The sequence below is a fragment of the Alligator sinensis genome, unplaced genomic scaffold (assembly GCF_000455745.1).
Source record: "Alligator sinensis unplaced genomic scaffold, ASM45574v1 scaffold213_1, whole genome shotgun sequence".
In the NCBI taxonomy this organism is placed as follows: Eukaryota; Metazoa; Chordata; order Crocodylia; family Alligatoridae; genus Alligator; species Alligator sinensis.
In genome coordinates, this window is record NW_005842019.1 from 1,256,407 (window position 1) to 1,268,248 (window position 11,842).

General features: G+C 44.7%; 1 protein-coding gene across 1 annotated transcript in view; it reads right to left on the reverse strand.

Annotated features, from left to right (window-relative positions):
- LOC102378771 (thiamin pyrophosphokinase 1) overlaps positions 1-8,619 on the reverse strand; it is a 344,925-nt gene extending 336,306 nt beyond the window's left edge. The window contains exons 1-2 of the mRNA XM_006022162.3: positions 8,495-8,619; positions 6,911-6,973 (exon numbers count right to left, since the gene is read on the reverse strand). Coding sequence (XP_006022224.3) covers positions 6,911-6,953 — 43 coding nt within the window. The 5' untranslated portion in view covers positions 6,954-6,973; positions 8,495-8,619. The remainder of the gene's footprint in view (positions 1-6,910; positions 6,974-8,494) is intronic.
- Between the last annotated feature and the right edge of the window lie 3,223 nt (positions 8,620-11,842).

Here is an 11,842-nt window from a genome sequence, read left to right on the forward strand (position 1 = left end):
AGTTCTGCTCATTCCCAGCTAGCGGTGATGATGTGCAGCTCCAGGCATTGTCCTCAGATGGTGGGGTGCAGCATGTGGGTGCTCAGCCAAGGGCCCTCCCCCGAGAAGCTGGCACTGCTGGCAGCCAGTGGCGATATGGCTGGCCACACCTCATGGCTGGGGCTGAGGCTGCAGAGTTGTCGAGGTAAGCACTGGCCCGACTCCCTGAGCTGCTGGTGGATGCTGCAGCTGGGGACCTCAGCAGGATGGGCTGCTGGAGGCCAAAGGGGCCCTCACCCAGTGACATGTCAACATGGCTGCCAGGCCAGGGTGTAGGCTCAACCAGGCTGCCCATGTTGCTGTACACAGCACGGCTACAGCCTGGGTCCTGGGACGTGAGGCTTGCTGTCAGTTGCTGCATAAAGGGCATCGACTGGTGGGAACTCCCTGACTGGCGCTGACCAACTGTGCCCAAAAGACCTTAACCTTTATGTGGCACTGCCATGTCGAGCAGTCATGCCTGAGCTCCTGCATCTGACCTGACAGCCCTTCACAGACATGGGCATTCAAGTGCCCAACCCATGCAAACTGGTGCTGCACCTCCATCACACCCCACAGCGCCATGAGTTTGCCAGTCTCCTCCATAGACCAGGTGGGGCCTCAGGTGGCAGGCACAGGTGTGGGAAAAGGCAAAACCATCAGGGCTCCCACACTGGCTCTTTAAGCCTCTTCGCGTCTGTCCCTGTGCTGCCGGGCCTGAGCAGTTGCCTGCAGTGCCCAGCACAGGGGCACAGCATGGGACTGGGAGTTGTGCGGTGAGGCAATGCCCAACAGTAGGCCTGTATGAAGCAGAAAGTATTCGCTTTGGATTCGGCGATTCAGAGGGACAGCGATTCAATTCAGTGATTTGAATCACTGTCCTGATTTGATTCGACTGAATCCGAATCTGAAGCTATTTGGCGCCAAATCTTATTCAGCCATAGATTATATAGGCAGGCAGCGCCAGCAGGAGCAGCTGGGGGAGCAGCTGGACGAGCTGCAGCTTGAGCCGACAGCCCTGGGAGAAGCCACAGCTCATCCAGCTGCTCCCGTGGCTGTCCACCCTGCTGGCGTGAGGCAGGCAGTGCTGGCAGCCGTGGGAGAACTTACGGGGGCTGGGGGGAATGATCAGGGACCTGGGGGAATGACTGTGACAGGGAGGTTCAAACCAGGAACTGGGGAATTGAACCGGAAGCTGGGGGGAAGCCCCTGTTTGTTCCCCCAACCCTCAATCATTCTCCCCAGCTCCCAGTTTGATCCCCAGCCCCTGTGGCTTCTCCCAGGACTGCCAGCACTGCCTGCCTCGCCCCGGTGGGGGGGCAGCTGGGGAAGCAGCTGGACCAGCTGCAACTTCTCCTGGGGCTGCCAGCTCAAACTGGAATTCATCCAGCTGCTCCCCCCGCTCCTCCTGCCGACACTGTCTAGAGCCTGCCTGTATAGTTTATGGCTGAATCTCTCTGAATTGATTCGGAGGATTCCGATTCGATTCAGGGCGGTTAATGAGTCATTTGATTCGGATTCAGAGATTCAGCCACTGAATCAGGCCAATCTCCTCCAAATCGAATCAGCTAGTGCAGCTTCGCACAGCCCTACCCAACAGCACCTGCAGGCTCCAGGCAGGCTGCTGAGGGTGAGCTGAGGGCAGCTGGAACGATCCCCAGCAGCCAGGAGCTGCCTGCAGGTGGGCCTGGGTGCTGACAAGTCTCACAGGAACCTGCAACACCCTGAAGGCCTGAATAGCGCAAGCCTGACTGTTGCTTGGCACTGCAGTGCCATGTAGCAGTGCCAGAGTAAACTATGCTACTGCACAGTAAACCATCTTATGTAGACATGCCCAGTACTACCTGACAAGTTGTGAGTTCAATGTAGACATTACCTTTTTATGCTGCTGTTTGTCCCTCCCTCTCTGCCTCGCCATAAATGTGGGATAAAGGATTTCATTTCCTGGGTGGTTGTTTTTTGTTGACAAGCATTTTATAGTTAGTCCTGAAACAGAAATATCCTAGAATCAGCACATAGAGACATTACCCTTTTCATCAGGGTTGAGTGAGTGGCTGGCATGCACTGCCGTTGTTCTGCCATTCATTCAATGATGCCATCTCAGGATAATTGTACAGATGCACTGTCCCAGCTGTCCTGGGATAAACTTTTAGTGCTTCTTATCCAAAGAACCTTTTTGGGATTTATCCCAGGAAAATGGACATGGATCAAATGGTCTATCCTGGGACATAGATGAAATGGTTTATCCTAGGGTAAATTCAATATCTGTTTGCATATCAATCAAATGGTACCCAAGAGACCCTCCCAGAAAGCAACTCAAATTCAGAGCAGATTCATATATGCCATTGTTTCCAATAGTGACACATGATTCTAGGATTGAAGCTGCCCTACTGTTTCTTACAAATAACCCAAAGCAAGGGTAGATTAAACCTCCTTGAAACTAGTAACTAATTAGAGCAATATCATAAATAGTCCAGATAATACTTAAAAAACCCAAAGAAACTCCTGATACAACTTCAGAACCTAGTGAAGATGAAGAAAGGGGATGGAGAATATCAAAAGGAGACAGAACCAATCCAAGCCCCAGAGCCCAGATATGTAAAAACGCCTTGAATTGGAATGGTTCCTAAGGGCAATAGGGACAGGTGATAAGAACACAGGACAGACAGTCGTCACATGACAGACTCCCAGCCTGGTGTGGGGTAATATAAAGAAAATACAGCCAGGAGATTCTCAGCACAGCAGATGTTGCCTCTCTACAGGGTCTAAAAAATGCTTGCCGCTCTTCTATTGCTAGGACTTCAGCAACAGAGATTGTCTCCTGCTTCCACTCTGTTTATATGGCAAAAGTTATATGGAACCCCTTGCTAAAACTAAACAAGGTTAGAAGTTAGCTCTATTTTAAATGGCTTTATAAGTCAAAATGAAAAACATGAATTACATGTTGAAACAAATAACAATTCAGTGAAGAAGACAGACTCTGGGCTAAGATGGTCTCTGTTGTAAACTGTGCTTTATAAGCAATCCCTACATTCTGTTCTGCCCAGAGATTCTAGGTGGGGCTCACAGTCATCCACTTCAAAGCACTCTGCATTATTCCAGAATTAAGAAGCTAAAGCTCTTAAAGTTCATTAATATTGAAAGCTAGCAAGCTGTGTCCCACTGCAGAAATGCCTCCCTCACAACTGGGAAGCAGCACCAATGGATAAAGATGATGCAGGAAAATGGAACAAACAGTAGGAGGAAAATGAAAAGTACAGTATATCCTAGAGAGCTCAAGAACAAATAAAATATTTAAAAAGAAGAACAAAGCTGCTTTTTAATTCCTGTCCAACCTATAATGTGACCTCACCTGTTACCAGCTCTAGGCATGTTCTGTATTAAACTCTCACCCTGTAAAAATCCTATGAAACAAACTGTCATAGGATTCAGACCCCATAGAGCATGGGGGGACTTTGATGTGATCCTCTCACACCCTGAAATTCCCAATCTCTAAGTTAGATTCAGTAACAAACTTTTAATGTTTCATATGCTACCAGTAGAGAAATATTAGTTTTAGACTTGTAGTCTTTTACAGTGCAATCCTGCTCTTCAATTCTACCTCATTACCCATTCTGAACTACAGACATGTTTGAAAGACACAGCACAGTTCTCTGCCTGTAACACTGTGATTTTAAACTGTGCTCCAGCTCTTTTTTTTTTCTTCGGTTTACTGCATTATGTTACTACGATGATTTTAACAGTTTAGTACAGCAGTTATCAAACATCTACCTGGACCAAAGTCAGGTGCCGTGTTAATTGATTTAATGCCTAAAATCAAAATAAGAACCCACTGAGGCGGATTAAAATTACAAAAGTGGTCCGGCAATTACTTTTTCATCAAGAAGTTTAAAACTGGGTACCAAAGTTAAGCTCCTAAAGCTATACACATCTTTCTACGGAGATTTTTTTCCCTGTAGCCCTTATTCAGAGCGGCATTAAAATCTGGCAAACTATAGCTCATTCTCTCCATCATCTTCTTCCCAAGGATGCACAATTATGAGGAATATACCATTTTGTTCTTATAGAGTGTTTGGGGGGGTTGTTAATATTTGTGTAATTACTATGTGCTATGCTTACACTAACAAAGACAAGGTGAGACATCACTGGGAACAGAAGGGGTGATATTTGTGTGAATTCCAATGGAAGCTTATTCCAGAGTTGGACCATACCTTGAGAAATTACCATCTCCTGCACATACCAACGTTGTACTATTTAGGCAAACACATAAATACCTCTTGATTTTCAAGCATCCTGAGTAATAACATCTCATGGAAGGGAAAAAAAAGAACTGGATGCTTAATTCAGTGCTTATATACTAATTCAGAGATCTATTTTTCTTATGTGATCTGAAAAAATCTCAAGTTCCAAAAAGTGATACACCACTTGCCCAATTTGTTGGAGTATCATGGTTAGCCTTGTGTAACTCAGATGTGCCAAACTGATTTACCGATATATTTGAGAAAGTTTTCAAAACCAAAGAATCTTTTCCTAAAGAAGACACACTGTTAGGTGCAGTACACAGGTGCATCTAACCATGTGTAAACTCCATGACATACAATTGACTACTGCACAAAAATGCCTACCCATGGTGACTATAAATTGAATAAATACATAAATATTTTTTTACAATATAAACCAAGATGTATGTCTGATTTTCTGAGGATTTCAGCTCTCAAGTTGTTTTCAACTCACTATATTGCATGTTTACTGTGCAGCTATTTTTCATTTCATGGAGGAACACATCCTGCTCCGACAGGCAAAAGCTAATCATTAAAATCTCCCAATATACTATCCTTCTAACCTGTGCCAAGGGTACTGCAAATAAAGGCAGCTCATAATGTCAAGTATTTGCATGTACCAGGAATAGTTTGTGTAAATCTTTGTTTTTAGTAACTAAGAACATTTCTTGAATTGAATCAAGAAAGGGAGTTGTAAAGTTCTGAAGCCAAACATAATAGAAAAATAGTTGGAAAAACTTTAAATATACTAGAAGATAAAATACTAGCTTTAAAAGCCTACTGAATATTAAAACAGATGTGGACTGTGTTAAGCTCTTCCTACCTGAACATCTTCTCACTAGAACCAAAACTATACCTTCCACAACTACAGTAAGTTTGAATGAATTTTCCTTGCCATCCTACAGCAAAATCAACACACTGCAGAATGAAGTCCCCTTTTCCAAACCAACTCTTGTCATGGAGGTTTTGTGATACATTTTATGGAAATATAATTATTTATTTTTCATATTATAGTAAACAATTATGGTTGGAGTCCTATTGTTTTTGATTCTGCACCAGAACAGTCCCCCATGCTACAAAGAGCATACAAACAATTCCTGAGAGGGTATTTATGTAATTATATCACACCCACACACACACAAATACCAACCCCACTTTGGCAAGGAGCACGTTTATAAATACATGCTCAAAGTTATGTTGATTTCTCTGCCCATAAAAATAACAAGAAATGAACAAAACATAACAAACTGCACTGTAGCAACATAAGAACAGAAAATAAACCAATATGACAGCTGCAGACACATGTGGCTTTACAGAATATTGAGAGGGTGCGACCTTCAGCTGGCCTACACAAAAGATCAATTAAAACCTGATTCCAAAGAATCCCAGGTGGAAAACAGCCTTCGGCCTAGCTTTAGGCCCTGTCTGCATGACAAAATAGTACCAGTCTACATCAGAGATGGTTATCCATGTTAGTCAGAAGGCAGGGTGGCACCTTAGAGACTAACAGGTTCAGAAAGGCATGAATTTTTGCAGACAACCACCTACTTGGTCAGATGGTAACACCAGCCAATCTGCATGGACAACCTTAAATCAAGGTAGCTAAAGCAGTGCAAGTCCTTGTAAGGAAACTTGTATTCCCATTTAAACCAGGCTTTATTTTGGTATTATACTGGCTTAAAAAAATGTCTGCTCAAGTAAAACAAGCCACTCAAAAAGAGCATCAACACAGGAACTTGCACTGGTTTGACTAAAATTCCTTAAAATACAAAGTTAAATGGAACCGTTGCAACTTTCTCATGTAAACAAGTTCTGAGGCATTTTACACGAGGAAGTTGCACCAGTTTGACAAATGCTGCAGCTTGAAGCAGATAAGAGTTAAAGCAGTGTAAACACTCATCTATCTCTTCTTTCCATTTAGTTTAAACTAATTAGGAATGAGTTTAAGTTCAACTTAAAATTAGTCTCTTTTTAAAATGAAGTAGGGAGTGCATATGGGGAACCTTGCATCAGTTTCCTATCATTTGTTTAAAAACCCACACAAGTTAAAACTGGTGTAATGTGGCACCTTGTTTCTATTACGTTCTATTTACCTCCTTAGGTCCCTGTATGGCCCTCTCACCATAACTGATTGGCTCAACCAGTCAAGGGAGCACCAGGCCTTGAGTAAGGCCCCTGCTACATGTTACGTATATTATGCAATGAATGGGTGAATTGCACGATAAATCTAGATCTGCCACATGTGGAAAGCAAAACCAGCTATACATGCAAAGTAATTATCATGTGATTAACTGGTACGTCATGGAAAAAATTTAGACCAGTGGCCACATGTGCAAAGTGATCCGACATGATAAAAATGGCTATCCAGCTATAAAAAGACCTAACCAGCTATAAAGTTAGTGCTTGAAAACATGTAACAACTCTACAGCTGGCATCTACCCAGCTTTGATTTGAGCAAGTGGCAGGCCCCTAATTCACCTTTTAAAACAGCAGGTAATAAACCAGCTGCCCATCAAACCAAGACTGCAACTATGTGCAGGGCGCACACAGGAAACATATGCGTGTCATAAAGGCTTGTTAAAAAACTAATCAAAAGCAAGGAGGTACTGTACCTGTGGGAAGCAGACTCTCCAGTGGAGTAAATGCATGCTCCATAGCTGCTTAGGACTGCTCTGCTTTTAAGACAAAACACAGAGGGCTGGTTACAAAGATGCTTGCAAACTTGTGGCTGCTCTTTAAACCTTTATTATTTACTTCTTCTTTGCCTTGGGCAGGAGGGGTCCTGAAAAAGTAGGGGGCAGCTTGCAAGGCCAAATCAGTCCCAAACTCAGTGAAGAAAGCCTAAGAGTTGAGTTCCAAAATTCAGATAAGCACAACTCAAGCATCAGGGCTATGTGGAGGCCTCGGGCTTTACATACCCACTGCAGTGTTGCCAGGTGTAAGATAATCATTGTATTTAGATGATAATTTCAACCCTTGTAAATGTACGATCAATAATAGGAAAAGTGTTCAAAATGTACGATAATTTTTGAGGCGGTTAACTGATTCAGCATATGCAAAACCCAAGTCATTCTCAGGGAGTTTTAACTGACTTTTGGGTTTGTCCTTTTTTATTAATATATTTTGTGTTCCAAGTCCAATCAGCCAAATCATATCGACTGAGCAGAATTCAATCATTCCAAAAACCATATCGAATGAGCAGGCAGAACTCAATCGTTCTAAACACCACATACGGTGCTACAACCAGTGAACATCCTCCCTCCCAGCCTCTCACCCTGGGGCATCAGATACTCCATAATCCACTGGCTGGCATCCTACACGCAGGCCCAAGCCCAGAGATCTGATTCAGATGCCCCCACTCGATTTTAGCTGAGACACTTGACCTGAACACAAAATGACTTTTGGGCTTGCTGTCGGCACTTTCTTAGGACTGCTTGTCTCAAAATAAAAGGAACCCTTCAATTTTGATAGCCTAGTTCTCACTCACTCATTGCTGGCTTACAGCGAGCAATATGAAATAAATAAAACAACTTATTTGCATGCTTTTTTTCAGCGTACAATAGTTTTTCAGCAATTACAAGCATTTCAAGCTTCCAGTACCATCGTTTCATATTTAAGACCTTGGCAACTGCTAGTCTCCTTTGTTCTTAGGCACTGTAGCTGACTGAAGCTGGGTTAGGGTTAGGCTTGGGGTTCAGGGTACAGCAGCTTTCCAGCAGTTACAAGCGTTTTGAGCTTCCAATACCATCATTTCGTATTTAAGACCTGGCAGCTGCCGGTCTCCCTTGATCTTAGACATTGGCTGGCTGAAGCTAGGTTCGGGTTAGGCTTGGGGTCCAGTGAAGGATCGTTTTTCGGCAGTTAGGCCACTTTGGTAATTGCTGAAAAACTATTAAGAAGATCATTTCATATTTCACACCTGGCAACGCTGCCCCCCTGGCTGGCGGCACACAGGGACGGGCGGGCTGGGGGCTACCCGGCTCTGCAGCAGGTGGGAGGAGCCCGCTCTGCCTGCAAGGCTCGCACAGCACAGGCTCTTGTTTCCACCCACCCCGCGCCAGCCGGGTAAAGGCACGGGGGAAGGATCCTGAGCATCCTCCCTTGGCTCAGCTGCAGTGTCAGCGCCCTGCACACGGGGTGGGGAGCTGTACATGAGCCCGCAAGGCGGATCCCCGCGGGCGGCGGAGACGGGGTACCTGGCGCACGCTTACTGCTGCCGCTGCTCTGGGGACATCTGGCGCGCGCGGAGGCGGGAGCGAGGCTAGCGAAGCCGGATGGAATCGATGGCGCCGGCAGATCGGTTGTTCTGCGATCGATTAGAGCGCGGCCGAACCCGGCCGGGTGGGGGGGAGGTTTCCGCAGAGCCCTGGGGCTTCCAGTGCTGTGCCCGCACCACGTGACCCCTCGAGGGCGGGGCGGCTGCTCCCTTGCCCGGACACGCTGCAGGGGTGCGTCCCTGCAACGCTGCTGAAGCCCGGGTTTGCCCAGTCAGAAGAGGGTGCGGCTGTACTCGCCTTTGAAATAATAACGAAAGAAAAGTTTCCCCAGCCCCCCTTGCAGCCTGGAGACCTCCCGTTTGGATGGCAGAGGAAGGGATTTCTGGGCTCTGGTGGCAGGATCCTTTGCAGCAGCTTGAGACTGGCCCTCAGGGACCTGGCAGGGGAAACACCCTGTATCTGGGTCCGTGAAGGTAGTTTTCCTTAAGCGCCTGGGGGGAATAACTGTTCTTATGGCCTGGTTTAGTACCCACCTAGGTGTTGGGGATTTAGCCCACTTTATGGAAATGGGAGGGTTCTCCCTAGCTTGCTCCTGCGGCCGTACGGCTGAGGGTGAGCAAAACTTGGGGCAGGGCCATCCCTAGGGGAGGGTGAATCGGGGTGGCTGTCCTGGGCGTCACTCTTTGCAGGGCCGTGTGGAGCCAGGCGGGGCAGCCACCGTGATTCTGCTGCCACCAGCTTCACATCTGGCCACTTGGCACACCCCTCTGCCCCCATCACCAAATGTGGCATGTCCAGCCACTCGGTCCCACTGCCCCTCACCGCCAAATCTGCCACTGATTTCCTCACATCTGGGAGCAGGGCCCTGCTCACTGCTCCAGTTGTTTCTGCCTGGGGTCATCCCAATCCCAAGCCTCCAGGCTTGGGCCTGCATGTAAGATGCCTGCCAAAAGATGTTGGAAACATCTGAAGCACCTGGTGGGGGTAGAGGATGTTTGCAGGTTGTAGGGCTGCTTATGGTTCTGGACTGACTCATGGATTTGGATTTGATTTGGCTTGGAATGCAAAAAAAATCTTTAAAAAAAAAAGGTGTTTTTGGAGGGGGAAGATGTTGGAGCCAGAGCTTTATTCATCTTTCAAGGAAAAGAAACCTTTTGGCTTCACAATAATTCTGTCAAAGGAGCCAAAAAGAGCCATAAAAAAGGAACAACAACAAGGGGAGGTTTAAAAGTAACAGGACCCACATTAAAAAAAAAAAAAATCCCTAAAAATACAAGTGTAGGAGGAAGCCACTCTTAAAGAAGAGCCAAGGGTGGTGATAAGGCAGACAAAGTTCTTTGAGTAAATCTGATATCTTTTATAATTAGACCAACTCAAATAGTCGGAAAAAATAGGGGGGGTTCCAACTATTTAATTGGTCTAATAAAAGATATCAGATGTGTGCAAAGAACTTTGTCTGCCTATGTCCTTAGACCAACACATCTATAACCTATACCCCTGTAAGGGTGGTGCTAACATTCAGATTGGCTTTCTGCTGTCATCCAGGAAGCAGAAACCTCTCCCCTGCAGAGAAGCATAGTTACAAATAACACAAAAGACCTTTTGGAAGGGGGTTGTTGAATATTTAATAGATTTTTATTTTGTCTTCTTGCTGGCTGTGCATGCATAGAAGCAAGTATAAAGAATGATGCATATGTGATGCGTGTTACTTCAGCATTATTTCTCTTTAACTTGATTCGGGCACTGTGGTATTTTTGGAGTGTTAAACCTGAAGGGAGTCCCTTTTAAATGGAAGCAAGGTTGCGGACGTGGGAGCCATGCAGGAGTTTCGTATCATTGGTTTAAAACATACACAGTCCAGGCTGGTGCAACTCTGCAAGGCAGGACATTACAAGGAAAAATTCATAAAAAGATTAGGTTATGGTGCAAAGAAAGGCATTTTTGACAGTAACGGATTCCAGAGTTTTAGGACACAAACCCAGGGTTTATTTGACAAACATCTATATAGTTGACAAACACGATTCTCAGCTATGGTGTCATGACATATTTTTAAGGGTGATGTGCAATATTAGCACTGTTAGATGTGCAAATACCTACACATGATTCATAAGATAAACCCAGGAATCTCAAACAGGAATAAGTTATGTCAAAAACTTTCTGACCTGTTGTGGTCTTTCAAAGTTTTTTGCAATCAAAGAATTGCTCTGTTATATTGCCATAGTCAAGAAACAAATGAAAGCTAAGAGCCGGCATTTTTGGAAAGGTGCCTTGCCTCTAAAAGGGTTGAGACCTATTGTCATATATGGGGTGTATTACTATAGTGTCTAAACATCCAGAGCTGTTCATTTTTTTTTAATGGCGAACACAGGCACAGTAGGTTAAGTGACCCACCCAGGGTCACATAGGAAGGTTGTGGCTCAGCTCAGAATTGAACCAACAGCTCAAGTCCCAGTGAAGAGCTTTATCCTTTCCTTTAGACTAGCCTTTTTATCCTTAATAGGAGGCTCTGTGGGGCTGATCCAAAGTCACTGGAAAGAGTCCCATTAATCTCAGTGGCTTTTTGGATTTAAAACTGCCTGCACTAAATTTGTGTTTGCAGCATCAGGCTCGTTACTGGATTATTGTACATTAAATACATCACCAATGTTTAACTTTACAATAGTACCACTTGTCAGGGCTGTTTTGTGAGACACGAAGCCAAATACACTACTACTTAAGAAGTTCACCTTTCGGGTTATCAAAGTGCTTAAGGGTTACTGGCAAGAGCAGCAATTGGAAATCTAAAGCTATTTGTTCTTTGTTCCTTTCTGTTAAATTTTGCCAAACAAATCGGGGTATCACATACAACAAACTATAATAGAAACAGTCATTATCAATCACAAAATCTACGAGACATTATTCTTGTGTTAAGAACTATCTATATTAGTATTCTTTAACAATTGTGAAGTCAAAGTAAAAGTCGTATGTTATACAAATCATAACTGCATCATCATCATCATCCTCAATACTGTTGTAAACTACTAAAACTGCAAGTATTTCAGTGGGAAGGCCAATATTCTGAAATTAGATGCCAACGTCTGGGTCGAATTCCATGTTTTTAAGGGACTCTTCATAGGTACAAGGATTTTGACTTGCAGATCAGATGGCAGGACAAAGGCCTGGATTGCTTTACATTGGGCACATCTACACAAGATGCTGACTGCATAGCAGCCGAATAATACTGCACAGTGCAAACAGTGCTAATACATTACTATGCATTATTATTAGGCTACTGCACAGTAGCGTCACTTAAAAGGCATTCATTGGCACTACGATGCAGTAACTGGT